The sequence below is a fragment of the Suricata suricatta genome, chromosome 17, assembly GCF_006229205.1.
Source record: "Suricata suricatta isolate VVHF042 chromosome 17, meerkat_22Aug2017_6uvM2_HiC, whole genome shotgun sequence".
NCBI lineage: Eukaryota > Metazoa > Chordata > Mammalia > Carnivora > Herpestidae > Suricata > Suricata suricatta.
The window spans coordinates 43,070,651-43,087,887 of record NC_043716.1 but is presented as its reverse complement, the minus strand read 5'-3'; the positions used below and the strand labels follow the sequence as shown (position 1 = coordinate 43,087,887).

The following is a 17,237-nucleotide window of genomic DNA, read 5'->3' as shown; positions in this document are numbered from 1 at the left end:
AAAAAAAAGACATTACTAACCTAATAAAATGAAGAATGTTGTGTAGTCTAAAAAAATAACCGAAAGAAATTCTGACACATGCTACAACATACATGAACCTTGAAGACATTATTCTAAGTGAAATAAGCTAGTCACAAAAAGATTTTCTATATGATTCCACTTCCATGAATCACCTAGAGTAGTCAAATTCATAGAAACAAAAAGTAGAATGGTAATTGCCAGGGACTGTAGAGGAGAATGGTAGGTAGTTTGGGAAGATGAAAAAGTTCCTAGAAACAAATGATGGTAATGATTGCACAATGCTGTAAATGTCCTTAATGCCGATGAGCTGTACACCTAAAAATACTTAAATCCTACTCCTGAAATCATTATTACACTATGTTAACTTACTTGGATTTAAATACAGGTTTTTTAAAAATGGTTAAAATGTTAAAAAATAAAAAAATAAATAAATAAAAATAAAAATCCTGAAAATTTCACTTATACAAAGTTTGCATGAATAATAATAAAAATGATTAAGAAGGAAATTTTCCAGATCTCAGATTCAAGGCCCTTTTCTACAGGCAATGGCTGACTTTAAATAGGTCACCAAGGGGCGCCTGGGTGACTCAGTCGGTTAGGCATCCAACATGGGCTCAGGTCATGATCTCGCGGACTGTGAGTTCCAGCCCCACGTCGGGCTCTGTGCTGACAGCTCAGAGCCCGGAGCCTGTTTCAGATTCTGTGCGTGTCTCTTTGTCTGCCCCTGCCCTGCTCATGCTCTGTCTCTTTTGGTCTCAAAAATAAATAAAAGATTTAAAAAAAATTTTTTTAAAGGTCACTGAAGTTCCGAATTCATAACATACACAAGTTCACTCTCAAAATGTCAGCGCAAAGAGACCCAGGGTTACATGTAACAAAGCATTCTTTCATTCAAGGAGCAGATCTAGGCGCCGTGAAGACTTGTGAAATGTGTAGGCAAGGCCTGCTGGTCGATCTGGATGATTTTAACGTGACCGACCTCTACCACAAGCACCAGCGATCCAGGGTAAGAGCCGCCCACACCAGTCTGCCCCCACCGGCTCAAGTGGGTGGGAGGCGCGTGGTGGGAAGACACGCTTTCCCCGATAAAAGGAAAAGATGGTATTTGGCCTGTGCACCGGGTGAGTCTGGGAGTGTCCCCTTGGCTCATTTCTCAGAGAAGATCTGCTACTAAATCAGACCATCGGGAGGGTTCGAAAGTCTTGGTCTGCTTGGGTTGAGGTCCCTCTGTTGTCAGGGACAAAACGGTAGCCGACTAGACACAGAAACAGGAATAGTCTGGCAAGCTCCATGCCCCAATTTGCTGAAGTAATTTAAATTTAATAGCACCAAAGGAAAAAAAGGGTCTTAGAGGAAACTCCCTAATTTACATATCAAGTAACTCTAAACTGCTTTACTAGAGGTCTACAAACAGGTATTAAGCACCTAGTGTGTGCTTTTTAACGCCCCCAGTGAATTAATTCTTCTGGGGCACTTGGGCTGCAATTCTCATAGTGTGGAAAAGTTAGGTAACCTTCCATGGGAAGGTGATTCGTGCTCAGAATAATAGTTAACTCTTCACTTCTCCGGCAAACAATCTTTTCTTTAGAACTGCACTGTCCAATATGGAAGCCACAGGCTACATGTGGCTAATAAACAAGTGGCCTCTTCCACTCAAGATGTGCTGTGTGAGGGGCGCCTGGGTGGCTCAGTCGGCTGAGTATCTGACTCTTGATTTCAGTCAGGTCATGATCCCAGGGTCGTGGGATCGAGCCCTATGTCGGGCTCCACACTGAGCGTGGAGCCCCCCTGAGATTGTCTCTCTCTCCTTTCCTCTGCCCCTTGCCTGCTCCCCCTGCTCTAAAAAAAAAAAGATGTGCTGTGTCAAATGCACACTAGATTTCAAAGACTCAGTATTTGAAAAAATGCTCTCAAATATCACATAAATAATTTTATATGAAAGTATACATTGAAATAAAATTTTGAATATACTGGGTTAAATAAAACATATTATTAAAATTAATTTCATCAGTTTTTGTTCACTTCTTTAATGTGGCTACTGGGAATAATCAGTTTGCATACCGGGCTCGTATCTGTGGCTCACACTGTATTTGCATTGGGTGATGTTTATCTACAAGGTGCCTTGAACATAATAAACAGTCAATTAATATTTATCTAATGAAAATAGCCTTCATTACCGTTATAATTTAACATGATTTGAAAAAAAAGGATTAATAAACATGACTGTAAAGCACATTATTTTAAAACTATAAAATCAGAGGAGTTCCTTTGACTTTTAAATCATTAGCCTGCATCCAGACCCTTTTTTGGGCAAAAGGCACAGCTGAATCAAAATGCTGCATGTAAGTCTGGGCAATTGTTACCTTTTTAAAATCCTAAGGCTTCGAGACCGAAGTGCAAACTATTGGTAAGAATGAAAGATCTGAATAGCACAACCAAGAAGTTTCTTGGAAAACTTGGAAAAAAAGAAGAAAGAGTTTCCTGAGTCCATTCTTCCTGAGACCTGAGGGCCTTGAATCACTTGGTCACAAACCCCAGGCACTGAGATGAGAAACAGAAGTGATTTGGGAGCCACGCTATTGAAAGGCACCAGGGCCCGTGAGCGCCTGAGGTCAGGATGCCAGCCAGCGTGCAGGAAGTGCCATGTGGCCGACTTGAAGATTATTTCAGGAAACGGAGCCCGTAGGACTTCCGGAGAGGAACATGTCCAGACAAGGACCGGTTACGTGGAATACTACCAGGATGGTCTGCAGACGTCACACAGTGCAGCCCAAGGGACTGCCTTTAGTAAAGACCCCTGTTGGCTCCAAGCACTTCTGCATTGTTCAAGCTGCAAAGCAGTTCTTACCACTGTGCACTGTTGGTTTATCAATGGTGTTTATACAATTGACTCACTAACAGCAGACTTTTCGAGTTGCACTTAAACGTTTGCACATACAGGCAGCCTACCCCACCGAAGAGCACACCAGCTTTGATGAAGATGTGAACCTAAATCCTATTCCCTTCCCCAAAGTTGTGACCTCAGGGAAACTACACAAGCTCTCTGGATCTCAGTTCTCTCGTCTGTAGGATGGAGATAGCTCCTACCCTGCAGGATGGGAGGTTGGAAAAGACTTGAGGATGGCCCCTTAATCCAGAGCCTGTGCGGAGAAGGCGCTCAGGAAACAAGAACCCCCACGTTACAGTCTGGACTCAAGGGAGGAAGCTAAGCGCACCAGGACAAGGCTAGAGTCCATCATGAAAAAGCCAACCAGACCACACAGGGGTCATACCCGTAATCTTGGCTTCACTGCATCCTTCCAGCTGAGAGAAGCATCTACAAGCATGTCCTAACCAGAACCATTGAAGTAACTGTGTCAGCCAGACTCTGGGCAGGAGAGATGGCAGCACCCTCAACAGGGGTGAGTGAAGAGAGCTGACTGCTGGACAGAAATGGGCAGGAAGAGAAACCAACAAGTAGGGCAAAGCATCCAGGGACTGGCATTGTGACCATTCCTAGGCTTCAAGTGACAAAGGGAGGGGGCCACCACAAAGGTCAGAGTTCTATAGTTACAGGAGGGAGAGTCTGCAATGGCCTGTGACCTTCAGCAGAGGAAAGCAGTCACTACCACGCCACTGCCCAGAAAAGACGGAACAACAAGGAGAATGACCACCCAGCCTCTGTCTCCTCCCGCCCTCTGGTCCCCTGCCAGGGCCTCCTGTTGGCCAAACCCAACGGGAAGCCAGAGAACAAGGGACCCAGTTAATGTGATCAGCCTGGAGGCCACAGCGCAGGGTGGAAAGCGGATCTGGAGGCAAACGTGGAAAACTCCCAGCACAGTGATTATTCTACATGGAAGAAGAAAAGGAGTTTAAATGAGTTTCAGTAAGAAGCTGACAGGCCATCAGAGCCTTTTGAAAACGCCCTTCATTATGATCACAGGTGGAAACTAGATTGACAGACCCACCCTGGTGGGTGAGCAATGGCCCCAAGAACCCACATGCAGTATTTACGTGCAGGCGGCACACAGTTGCGGGCGCACCCTTTTACAGTGATTCCAACTGCTCCGATGGTCCCTTGTGAATTTAATGGAGTCTGTTTGCCAACAGTCTGAGTTAAACTTGAGACAGTAGGGAAGACAAGGTCAGAAACTCTCCGTGGACCAAGGCGGAAGTAACTATTGTTTAACAGAAAGAGATGGAGGATGTAATATGCCCTCGACTTGTCCCCAGCTGGAGAGGCCCCTGAGCCTGGCCTTGGAGTTGTGTCTACATGGGCTCCTGAGGTCCAGGCCTTTCCCGGCTCCCAAACCGTGGTCCTCTGGGCCATCTTAGCTGAGGCCCAGGGCTCTAACTCCTGGCAAACAGGTTCCTTTGTTGAGAAGTGGGGTAGCTAGTGCCAAAAACAGACATCTACAAAGAAAAGGTCAAAACCAGAAGAAGCTTAGAACTGACTTAATGGGTCTCACTTGACCTCAACTAACTTGCTAACTTACTAGTCAACAATTAACTGATTTAGAGGGTTTGGGGTTTTTTGGGTTTTGTTTTTTCTTTTCCTTTTTTCTTTCTTTCTTTCTTTCTTTTTTTTTTTTTTTTTTTTTTTTGCTATTCCTCAATCATAAAAATCACAAACACACAAATATCCCCTACAATTAACATCTAGCTCCATGCATTTTTATTCTCCTATTAAAATATTCATGCCAATGGGGTGCCTGGGTGGCTCAGTCAGTTAGGTGCCCATCTTCAGCTCAGGTCATGATCTCACGGTTTGTGAGTTCGAACCCTGCATCGGGCTCTGCGCTGACAGCTCAGAGCCTGGAGCCTGCTTCAAATTCTCTGTCTCTCTCTTTCTCTGGCCCTCCCTTGCTTGTACTTTGTCTCTCTCTCCCTCAAAATAAACATTTTTTTTAATTTACATAATAATAAATAAAATATTCATGCCTAGGGTGGGCCCCAGAGATTCTGATTTAGTTGTTCTGGGATGGGCCCAGGTATCAATTTTTAAGTGTGGCAAAATACACATACATAAAAGTTTAAATTTTTTTTTAAATGTTTTATTTTTATTTTTGATACAGAGAGAGACAGAGCATGAGGAGGGGAGGGTCAGAGAGAAGGAGACACAGAACCAGAAGCAGGCTCCAGGCTCTGAGCTAGCTCTCAGCACAGAGCCTGACGTGGGGCTCGAACCCACGAACGTGAGATCTGACCTGGGCTGAAGTCAGAGGCTTAACCGACTGAGCCACCCAGGCGCCCCATAAAAGTTTAAATTTTAAAACACATACTGAGTGCCTACTGTATATCAGATGCTCTGCTGGAGATACCTAGGTGCCCAAGACCAACACAGTCACTTCCTTCTAACGGGAAGGGCGTAGGGAGGGTAACCCTAGTGAGGGGTCATCACAAGGATGTGCAAGTGGCTGTGGGAACAGCCACAAAGAGGTCTGACCAGTTCTCAGGATGAGAGAAGGCTTCCCTGAGGAAGAGACGTTTAAGACCAGGAAAGAAAGGGAGGAGTGAGCCCTCTATCCACGTGCCCTTGAGGGCAGAATCTGAGACATCAGAGACCGACACCTGACACAAGATCTGATCCCAGATCGCGGTCATACCCCCTGGCTGTCCAGTCAGCATTGCCTATGGCTTTGCGGGTATGGAGGGGCTTAGACCAGTGTTTTCCTGGTTTGGTTCAATGCACCTGAGTAGGGGCAGAGTGAAGGCTGCCCATGGGCCCTAACAGGAAACTGACATGTGACTGTCCCCCATCCCTCAGACCCTGGGTGGTTCCTGTGGGCCCTGCAGGGTCAAGGCTTGTTACTTGGCTTCCAGTGGCTGGATTAGGAGCTCCTACAGGCTGTGTGCAAAGTGGCCCCATGAAGCAGAAGTGACTGCAGGGGCCCCACGACCCTGAGGCCACTGGCACCTGGTGGCCCAATCATAGGCCTGCCAGGGCTTGCGAGAGCTCCACCCTTCCACCTTGCTTACTCAAGGATGCCTGAAAAGTAACCCCCAAAGCGTCCATACCCTCTGTGGGTGCTGCCCAGGAAGGAAGAGTCCCGTGTGACATTCCTCACCCAGGAGGGAGGCCTCGGACCTGGCTCTGGCTGGGGCACTCAGTGTTGGGTTGCAAGGAACAACCCCTGAATGGAGCCTGAACTAAATTCCAAACTCCAAGACGGGCCAGGAGAAAGCAGGCTGAAGCACAGTTTAGATCACAGATTGTACACCCAGACACCATAGAGGCCAGGCCCATAACACATGGTCAGAATCCTGCAGGTGTCATTTTAATAAGAGCGGTGGCAACTGAGGCAAAATGGAGAGTACTGTCTCCCAACTGGAGAATTCGTGTCCATCCTTCCTTCCTCCTGTCCTTCCTTCCTTCCCTCCCTCCCTCCCTTTCGTTCCTTCCTTCCTTCCAACCAGAGCACTTCCCTAGGCTGCATTCAGCGGATTGACCACTAACTGTTGATCCTTAGCTTAGAGCAGCGTTTCTCCAAGATGGGTTGGTCCCCAAACTAGTAACGTCAGTATCACCTGGGAACTTGTTAGAAATACACATTCTTGGGCTCTACCCTCCAGACCCACTGAATCAGAATCTGGGGGAGAGGGGAGAGACGGTGCCCAGCAACTACTTCTTTTTTTAAGTTTACATATTTATTTTGAGAAAGAGCGAGCGAGCACATATGTACTGCATATGAGCGGGGGCAGGAGAAGGGCAGAGAAAGAGGGAGAGAGAATCCCAAGCAGGGTCCACGCTGTCAGCACAGAGCCTGATGCTGGGCTCGGGCTTGATCTCACAAATCATGAGATCATGACCTGAGCTGAAACCAAGAGCATGCTTAACGGACTGAGCCACTCAGGTGCCCCCAGCAGCTATGTTTTAAAAGGCTCTTTCCGGAATTTTAATGCATATTCAAGTTGGGAGTGACTAGGGTCAAAAAACATGGTTAAATGGGCCACTATCTGGTCTGAAATTACACATTTTTGTCATCCTTTCACCTGTACATATATTTATTGAGCACATACCGGGTGCAGGGGTAGGCACGAGCACAGGACCAAACAAGGCTCATGTGGTCTTTGCCCTGAGTCCTTATCTTTCATTCCTGCCTGTCGGAGAATATTGTTGTTTTGCAAAATACCATGTCTACTTATAATAGCTCGTTTTGTCTTAACACCTTGGGGAAACAGGCAGGATAGAGTTTACTTCTCCCCTTTTTATAAGTGGAGTCACTTTGGCCAGGCACAGTTAAAGCTCCGCCCGAAGTCAGCCCTCGCTGGCCCCAGGCTGCCCGCCCTGGGGGCCTGCGCCCACCGCGGGATGGAGATCTTTGCCCGGCAGCACTCGAGGGCCTGGCTGTCTTTGCTCTGAAGCACAGGCCTGGCTTTGCTCCATCTCAGCCACGGACAGATGTCCTTGGACACATGCTGCCACCTAATCACCCTCACACCTGGGAGCATCTCTTGATCACATCTGAAGACTTGATAGGACATTCAGCCAGGCTGTCTGCTGCTTTGAGTGGATTATATTGAGAATTTCCAAAGGTAGCAAGTCTCTTGGCCCAAATGAATATTAACAAAATCAAGGGGGAATGGGGATGGGGGGAGAGGCGGGAGAAAAGAAAGAAAAACATCTGGCAGGCAGCCTGAGTGCTCAGGGCTCGTGTCCACGGCTTCACAAGCCTCCTCTTTTCTGAGCCTCCCCCCGCCCCCCTGCCCCTCTCCTCACTACACTTCACTTGGGTATCAATGCCCCACCAGAATGGGTCGGGAGCAGCTACCAAAAATAACTCTCCAAAACCTAGCTCATTTTGCCCTTGCCCAACAAATGCCCTGGGACTGTCTCTGATAACAAGCCCCTCCCACTTGTGGCACGGAGCTTGAGATGACTGAGTTCTCCAGCAAATGCGTGCTCTGATTGGTCAGCCCAGCCCCTCTGTGGTGCATCACACACTCTGCAAAGGGCGCACATCAAGGGGCCCCGGCCAGTGAGATTTATGGCACCACGTGACAGGTTCCCTCCCACAAGCCAGAGAAGAGATACAATCTGCTAGAAGTGACTTTTCAAATTATCTGCAGAAAACATTAGTGGATATTTTCCCCATCTGCATGCCTCCGGGCCTTATTGAGTCATAAAAAGTAAATGATTTCCCTGAATGCTTTGACAAACCTGATAGTTCCAAGCCATTTTCTAGCTGATTGATTTGCCATTATGCATCGGAGTGTCTCTGAGCACAAAGGCTTACTGGCGAAGAAGGTGCTGGAGAGAAAACCAGTGGCAGCTCGCGGAGGCCACCGCCAGTGAGAGAAGCAAGCAAGGGGGAAGGCTTGGTGTGCGGGGAGGAGCCCAAGGGTGGGTTAGGAAGACTTCCCAGAGGCGGCAGCTTGTGAGACAGACTGCAAGGAGGCAGGTGGGAGGAGGCAATTAGAAAAAAAGTGAAAACGAGAAACTTCCTCTCTGTCTGCTCTAGGCCAAGGTCAGGAGAGCACAGAAAACATGACTAAAGGCTAAAAATAGGAGGCTAACTGCTAAGGACAGCTGACTAGGGCCTTTAAAGACAGGTCTGTGGGAGAGCGGAGGGGCCTTGAGCCGTGACCTTGGGGCCAGTGGTCAAGATCCAGAGTCGGACCTGATCCAGAAGGAAGAATGCACCGATCCTTGCTCCACCTGGGCACCTCTTCTGGCAGCTGTTTTGTTCTGGAAGAGGTGTGTCCTGCGCCTGCTTCCTGAGCTGCCCTCCATGCAGTGGGACCGGGGAGATGGGCCCGGAAGGAAGGGAAAAGCACTGAGTGGTCACCATGGCAGGTCGGAGCTTCAGTGATCCTAGGAAACAGCCACACTTGTGACCTTCCCCCAGGGTGATACAGAGGACCATGTCCTCTCCTGGGGGTTTTTGTCTCCTAGGGGCTTCCTGAACTTGGTCTGGCCCTTCCCCATCCCCCCACCCATGGGGATAGGGTGGGAGGCCAGGCTGGGAAACAAAGCAGAGGGGGAGGAGTCAGTACTAATGCCCCTAATTTATTGAAGATCCGATCCGGGAAGGGCCTGTGCACGGCCTCGCGGCACAGACTACCAAAGGCGCTGAGGACAGAGGAGCTGTCCCAGCCAGCCAGACCCTCCCTGCGGACCTCCCTGTGTTCCCAGCGCCTGCGAGAAAAATAAAACACCACCCATCGATGAAAAGCAAAAACATGAACAAGTGCAAGATGCAGTGTACAAAAATAAAGGCTTAGGAATCAGGGAGTAAAGGAATGATTGGAACAAAGGCGGTTCATCAGGAAGACTTCTGCCAGGAGGAGACGATGTGAAAGGAGGCAGGCATCAAAACAGAAGCACAAAACAAATCCATTGACGGAATGAGGAAGAGGCCAGCCAAGGCCCTGGGACTCTACTAGGCACATGCTCAGCCCACTCTCTGGGCGTTAAATGCTAATAGACCAGCCAGGGCCTGGGGGCCTTAGGTGAGACCATCATGAAGCCCAATTACAGAGAGAGAAACAGTGAGCAACATATAGAACGAAGGCCCGAGGACTCTTCTCTGGACAAACGAGGGATCTAGGAAAGCAATATGTCCGTGGCATCTGTGTTCCAAACTCTCCCACAGAAAAGTTTGCCTTCCTGACACGCACATCTCATTGTGTTTATTTTACTCCCCTGCTCAGGGGCCAGTAGCTTCGTATCCACACACGGCAGGACACCCCAACTCCTGCTTCTGCCTGACACGCTCCCACCTTCCCGTCTGGCCAGCCCATGCCAAAACAACTTTTCAACCCAAGACAAACGCCTTCCCCATATACTCCAGCTACACCAGGGAGCCAGGAATGCTGCCCAATACATGCTCTGCTCTCTCCGTCCCTCTGTCTTTGCTGGCATTCAGTGGCTCTGTCTGGAAGGCCCTCGCTGACCCTCAGAGCCCACCCAAGGCGCTCCCATCCATCCAGGACCGTCCAGGCGGCCTTCCCCAGGTCACAGTAAACTGGTCTCTCTTGCCCTGTGCATCTCCGCTGTGGCTCGTGACACCTGCAGCTGGTACTGGAACTGTGTCTGAACAAAGCCATCCCACGTCAGACGAAGGGCTCCCAGCTGGACCTCATGCTCCCCACAACACCCACCTCACGGCTTTGACGTGTAACTGCCCAGTGAACGTCCATGGCGCGGGGCTCCTTCAGCAGTAAAGGCTTCCAGCCTCCACCCCAAATCCCCCTGCTCTGGCTCTGTTCTCTGATCCCCAAAGGCAGGCCTTGCCTTGGGGTTCGGGCTCTCGTCCCTCTTCTTGTCACTGGCGTCCTTACTACCCTCTGCCCTGCGACTCAGACAATGAGTATTTTATAGATGCACTTAGGAGTCTCTTTTCCATATTTAGGCACAAAATGAGCTGATGAATTCAGGCTGGTACCTGGTGCTGCTGCTTCACTTCTACGAGCAGAGGTTCGCGGAACTCACGAGAAACAACCACAACCGAGTCGTAAGAGAGAGGGTGAGTGTGGCTCCGACCCGGGCCGTCGGGCAGCGGTCCCCGAGACCCCGCAGCCCTGTTTGAGACATGTGCAATCTGTTGAGGTCTTCACGGTCACTTGGTAGGATATGGCACTGTCATCATTAGGACTAACCTGTAGTGGCTGCTAAGCGAGTGCACAGTGGGCCTTCTGGCTGAAAAGGAAGGGATAATCACATAATTGCTTCCTATTAAAAAAAAAATAGCAATTAAGTAGTCATTCATGGTCATATAAGCAAGTGAGTCTCTAGAGATATTTGCCCCCCAAAACAGAAGCCAGCAAGGTTGCTAGACGTGCCCACGGCCCAAGCATGGAGGGTCTGTGAAAAACAGGGGCCTTCCCTCAAGGAGATCCGTTTATTTTGCTTTGGCTCCCAGAGTGTGTTATTCCGGTGTCTCTGCATGTGTTCGACCAGGAAATAAAGGTGCCGGCGGTTTTCCATTTGTCATTAGAGAGGGGACAATGTATTTAGCAGGAATGATCAGCTGGGGCTGCCCTTCCTTTAACAGGAGAACCAGGAGCTCTCCAGGAGGCCACGTAGTTTGGAGGCAGAAGCCTGGCTCTGCTACTAATTGGAGCCTGGACTTAGCAAAGTCCAGCAAAATGTACATTTGGTCACTGTCCAGTCAGAACACAGAGCCCCGAGGGACTTCCCTCTTGACTAAATGCCAGTCTTCGGCCAGGCCAGGACCTCGCACTCAGTAGCCAGACGGCGGCGCCTCATTTACCTTAAGGTCATGCCGGGACTGGTCTGCTTTCAGTATTCAACGCCCCTCAAGGCTTGTAACTTGACCTCTGCTCCTGTCAGGAGGCCGTGACTGGCAAGAAGGTAACGTGGACAATGGGCGAGCCACCAGTGGTGTCACAAGGCAGTTACAGTGACATTCTGTCACCTTTCCCCCATGCAACTCTTTCTCTTGACTTTCTCTGTCTGCCACTTCCTGTCTCGCTCCTCTTCTTCCTCAAGTGGGTAAGAGGCACCTGCCTGGGAGCTGGAACCCAGTGATTCCGAGGGGCCCTGACATGGTCACAGACCTTGCAAGGACAGCAGGCTGCTAAGCCATCCCTATTAGCAATGCCGGGTTCAAACCGTTAGTCCTAAGAATTCTAGATTTGTCCCTCCTTTGTTTTCTGGCATAAATTCTCCCCTTGGACCTCAAGCTCTCAATTAAGAAAACAGGCTGGGTCTTGGCCAAGATATCTCCTGAGGAATCTCACCCTCTTTTTGACCCAGGCCTGTCCTTCCTTTAACTCTTCCGTAGTTTTAATGGTGACATAAATTCCTCAGAGAACTACATTAAAAAAAAAAAATACAGGAAGCAGGAAACGATCCTTTGTTAACATTTCTGTAACCTTATTTTCATGATTCCACATCTTTTTTAATGAACTTTTTATTACACATTGAACTTCAAAGCACCCAGAGTTTGATATCGGTTACAGATGGCTAAAACGTCAGCAGCTAATGTAAGCAATGCTAGCCTCCGGGACTGCAGGGCAGACGAGAGAGGACAATGTGTGGCACGACCCCATGGGTGAAAAATAAGGCCCTAAGGTATTGAGTCTACAGAACTTTCTGGCAAAACTATCCTAGAGAAGGAACGAGCGACACCAGGAGCGATTTGGGAACCAAGGCAGAAGGAAGCAGAATGGACAGGGCAATGCTCTTCGGCTTCCATTTAATTTGGGAACCCCCAAAATAGATCTCACACACTAAAACTAGCCAGCAATAACCAGCACAAAGAGCCAGTTGAGAAGGACCCAAATGGAGGGAGGAAAACAAATGGCGTTTGTCAAATTCACACTCTCCTGGAGTTGAGTCTCGGTATCTTATTGTAGAGAATACTAAGAACCTGAGGGTAACATGTAGGGGAAAAAAGGCACTATGTTGGGGGAAAAAACCCTTCTCTCCTTTACCTATCAGAACTGGAGAGTCCATTCACGTCCGACTCCTTGGCTGCATCTCATTAAGACCCAGTGATGAATGCTTGTCCATGGCCATGGTCATTCACTCACTCTTTCATTCATGCCCTGGCCTGTATCAGGTGCTGGGATGGGAATCAGTGAAAGCGGCCACCAGATAGGATGCCATGTTGTCCCACTGTGACCAAGTTGGAAGATGAGACTCACATATTTATAAAGATTGGAAATAACTGGAAAGTAGCACTTGGTCAAGAGAACCGGTAGATCCAGTGATTTCCAAAGGCTGTCAGTTAACAAGGTCTCCCCTGGCTGGGACTTCTGGGGTTTCCAGTGATCCCATAAACACACAATTTGTCTCCCTCATGAGGTTGTGTTACTTGAAGGCAAAGCCGGGCCTTCTACGCCTGTCTGAAGACCTGGGCATACAGTGAATCACCTTTGATAATCATGTCCCGGGCACTGTGGATTCCAGGGGCACTGAGTGATTAACAAAAGGCTGAATGACTGACAAATGAGGTCATGGGGGTTGGGGCAGAGTGGCGGTCACTGGCAGCTTGGGCATGGAACTCTTATCTCTCTTTGTGCTCCACCACCGTCCAGGGCCTAGAAAATACCTGGCGCAGAGTAGGTGCTCAGTAACCTTTGATGCTCAAATCAATGAACTAACACACTAAAACCTATTCTGCAGGAAGTGAGTCTTGAGTTATGGTTTGGAGAACGTGATAGATAGCACGAACTTGTGGAGAGTAAACAGTATTCAAGGGAAAGGAACCCTCTCAAGTGTAAGATATATAGATCTATTTATTCAAAGAATTTCTGTATGCCTACTATGTGCCAGGTTCTAAACAAAATTCTGGGAATGCAACCTCCTTGCCTATAAGGGGCTCTGAAGAGAGAGAAGCATGTAACCACGAGTATCAAAAGCTGTGCTTTATGATGGGAGATGGAGGCACGTGCGCAAGGGCACAGAGCAGTCGGACCACAGTTCTCACCCCTACCTACCACTCCTTCCCCAGGACCGACTGTCCAGGCAGGGTCTTCGGAGACACAGCTAATGTTCCAAGAGGCCTTGCTTTTCATCCAGTTGGGTTGTACCCTTTGCCATCGGCCTTCCACTGCCTGGGGAGCCCGGCGCCAGCATGGCTGCCATTCCTGCTCTCCCCAGCTGATCAGCTATGGGGGTGCTGTCTGAACCGAATCTTGGACGGTGTAGCCGCTGGACAAGGGTTGGTGATGAAGGGAAAGGCATTAGGGGCAGATGGAAAGGCAGAGGCTCAGAGAAATGAGGAAGACTTGTATGTTTGAGACAGTCGAGGAGGTGAGTGTGGCTGGGGCTGGCAGGAAGTGAGCGTGGAGGCAGAGGCAGAGGGTGGAGGGTTTGGGTGCAGCTCTGGAAGGCCTGGGAAGGGTTTCTAGCCTGAGGCTCCCAAGCCGGGAGATTTGCATTTTTGAATGAAAACTGGAGTAGCTACATTGGGGGGGGATGGGTTAAGGGGCCCAGGTGGGGGCACTGGAGTCAGGCAGGGTCCACCAGGCTGAGGGAAACACTGACTGTTACTCTCTGAAAGGGCCCAGCAGGAAACTGGCCTTTTCTCCAAACGCTCACTGTGGAAGTATCTCCAGAGAACTCAGGACCCCACCAGCTGCCCGTTAAGCTGATGGGGACACAGGGCTGTCCCTGTGTGGGGACGCTAAATGGACTCGCCTTCCCTCACCTCTCTCCCTCCCTGTGCCCATGTGGGGTACTCCATTATTCAGGGCCCGTACCCCCAAAGGCCCCTGTTCTGGGCTTTCTTGTAGCCATGGGTTTTGTCTATATCATGCCCTCCATTTCCTCAGTGAAATGTACCTGTGCCCCGAATTCCTCTCCCTGCTTGCCCATGGCAGCTCCCCTCTGCCTCTAGGTGCTGACTTCCATAAACTACGTCAAACAATAGAAAGAATCTCGGTCCATGAGCTGAAAGGAAAAGAGCAGAAGGGACCCCAGGCCTTCCAGGGATCATGACAGGGCGGTCTTCTGGAGCGAGCACCTGCCCTGGCCTCCTGCCCTGGGTGCGCTGTGCTGACATTTCATCTGCAGGGAAATGTCCAACTGTGTATCTGGGAGGGGGGGCAGGGGGAACAGCGGCTGGCCTGGGAGGTGGGCAGGGTCTTGAAGGAACACTCAAACCCCACTGGCCCATTCACGTGGGAGGCAACAGAGACTTTCTCCAGGCCCTCCCATTCACTGTTCTATACAAACCCCAAAACTCTTACCTTAAAGGACCTAGTCTAGGGGCACCTGGGTGGCTCAGTCGGTTGAGCATCCAGCTTCCGGCTTCAGCTCAAGTCATGATCTCATGGTTCATGGGTTCAAGCCCCGCGTCGGGCTCTGTGCTGACAGCTAGCTCAGAGCCTGGAGCCTGCTTCAGAGTCTGTGTCTCCCTCTCTCTCTGACCCTCCCCTGCTCGTGCTCTCTCTCTCTCTCTTAAAAATAAATAAAAAACATTAAAAAAAAAGGACCAAGTCTACCCAAAATGCTTGAGGCTCAGGTTTGGCCCTCTTTTGGGCAAACTTCCATCCTCACCCAGAAGGCATTTCCTTATGGAATGAGAGACCTGGCTCATATAGATGTGGTCACCAGGCTTGGGGCCTAGGCAGGGGTGAGACCGTTCCAGCAGCCCGGAGGGTATGGGGTCTGTGGGTAGCACAGTCCCAACGTAGATTTTACCAGGTACCCAGGACTGCTGCTTGGGACAGAGTCCATCCTTCTCCGGCCCTGCCTCTGGCCTGTGGGTGCCGGGGACCCAGGAACCACAGCTCCCCGGGGGCCAGCAGTCACAACGTCTGGCATCCCTTGTTTTGTCCTCCAGCCTGTCACAAAGCCCCTCTTCTGCTGGGGGAAGGGCACCAGCCCTTCTGCACAGGAGCCCAAATCCTAGCAGCCTGGCACAATGGGCTCCCACGGAGTACACAGGGTTTCTTATTGTGGCATAAAATGCCATAAAGTCAGAACAAAGAGGGAGCCCAGAGCCTTGATGGGCCTGCTGTTTCCTGCCGGGCAGAGAATACAACCGATTGTTTAAAAGCCAGTGGTGAGGCAAGTGGCCAATTAGCACGGCCTTCACCCCCATGGCTTGTAGATGTGATTCGGGCCATCGAGACTGCGATTCTGCTACTCAGATCAATTGCTGAAAGGAAGCATGTCTGTGCACTTGGCCAAATTTAGAAGCCCTGAACCACCAGCAAAGGTGACCTGGGTTGTCTCCGTGCTGTCTTTAAGAGAGGCTAAGCCCTGCAGGTGCTGAATATCAATACTGCCCTTGGCACCTCTGCCCCTTTAAGGTGATATAAGGGATTCCTAGAACATTCCAGAGTCTGAGGAATTATACATCTGTTCACAATTGCTTTGGAGGAAAAAAAAATCATTTTTCATTGTCTTCTTTCTCATAGTTATCAAGAAATTACCCACAACCCAGACCGGAAGAAAATGAAAGTAGGTTTGGGGGTCAGCCCTGCCATTCTGAGGGTGTTTTTCCTAACCTACTCTCCCCCCTCCCTCCCCCCCCACCCCCCCTTTGCTGTGTTGAACCTCATACTGTGGAAGGAAGTAATGACCACCACCCAGAGGCAAAAATAACCCCCTCAAGCTTGGGAAAGTCTAGCTGCAGGAGTCAGGAAGGCGACTCAGAGTAGGCTTCGTGCAGAGCAGATAAGAATTTTAACTCATCCTGAAATCAAGGACAAGGGCCAGCCGCGGGCTCCTGAGGACTGGCTGGCTGCAGGCTTTCCCCCACCTTTGCCTGTGCTGGGATTTTCCGGTATCCAGCACTTGGAGAGCCTCTTGAGTTATCTTCTAAACCCTGGAAGGGAGCTGTTTAGCCATCACAGGAAGGGCCACATTCATTCAGGGCTAGTGGCTGTCCTGAATCCTCCCACCACGGAGTCCCGGTCAGGTGCCTCAGCCGGATTCAGGGATTGAACCAAGAAAGCAGGTCTCCCGAGAAAGGGCCCGCAAAGGAGGCAGCACAGCTGTCTTCCAACACGTTCGTTATTCCATAAAAAACCCAAACGGAAGAAAATGTGCTTCATTAAAGCAGGAGGGCTTGGCAGCCAGGCTCAGGAAGGATTTCTCCAACAGCGGGGAGAAAATAAACGTTCCCGTGGACTGAGGCGGGCGTGACAATCTTATCTCCAGAAGTTCTTCTGGGGGGAAATTTTGCAACAGCCCGCCCTCAGGCAGGTAGAAGGTTTAGCACGGCGATTCCCACCCTGGCCTTGCCATCAGAATCACCTGGGCAATTTACCAAAAGGGCAGATTCCTGGGCCCCTCCCAGGGATTCGGATTCAGACCCTGGGGGTGGACCCCGGGTGATGCCGCCGCAGCCAAGCACGGCGCTGCTTCGGGGAACTCGGACCAGCTCAACCCACAGGGCGAGGCCCGGATACGACCCCAGAGAACCCGATTTATTATTCAGGGCACGCAGCGCTGAGAACCCGGGCTGACCGTTCTCACGGACGCGGGGAGGCGACGCTTCCCTCCGTTCACAAAAGGAGCCCGGTGCGCCAGCCCGGGGCGCGCCACGGTGTCCCCCCGCGCCGGGTGAGGACCCGCGCCCCCTCCCAGGTCTCGGGGCCGCTCGGGACCCCGTCGCCCGGCCCTGCCGCACGGGCCCACCCGGGAAGGGAGCGGGGAAATCTAGAAAAGACCTTTGTGTCTCGGGGAAAGCGCCTCTGCGCCTCGCTCGCAGGTCCCGGCGGCGGCCTTCGGCGAGAGCCGCTGCTCCGCCAGGGCGCGGCCGGGGCCCGAACTCAGGCTCCGGGGCCGGCGCTCGGGCCGGGGAGGAGCA

At 50.5% G+C, this 17,237-nt stretch overlaps 1 protein-coding gene across 4 annotated transcripts in view; it reads left to right on the top strand.

Annotated features, from left to right (window-relative positions):
- MARCHF10 (membrane associated ring-CH-type finger 10) overlaps window positions 1-17,237 on the top strand; it is an 85,157-nt gene that overhangs the window by 65,448 nt on the left and 2,472 nt on the right. For 3 of the 4 annotated variants that reach the window (XM_029928926.1, XM_029928929.1, XM_029928928.1), the window contains 3 exons: window positions 918-1,027; window positions 10,356-10,469; window positions 15,841-15,883. In XM_029928926.1, coding sequence (XP_029784786.1) covers window positions 918-1,027; window positions 10,356-10,469; window positions 15,841-15,883 — 267 coding nt within the window. The remainder of the gene's footprint in view (window positions 1-917; window positions 1,028-10,355; window positions 10,470-15,840; window positions 15,884-17,237) is intronic. The other variant, XM_029928927.1, reaches the window with a different exon arrangement.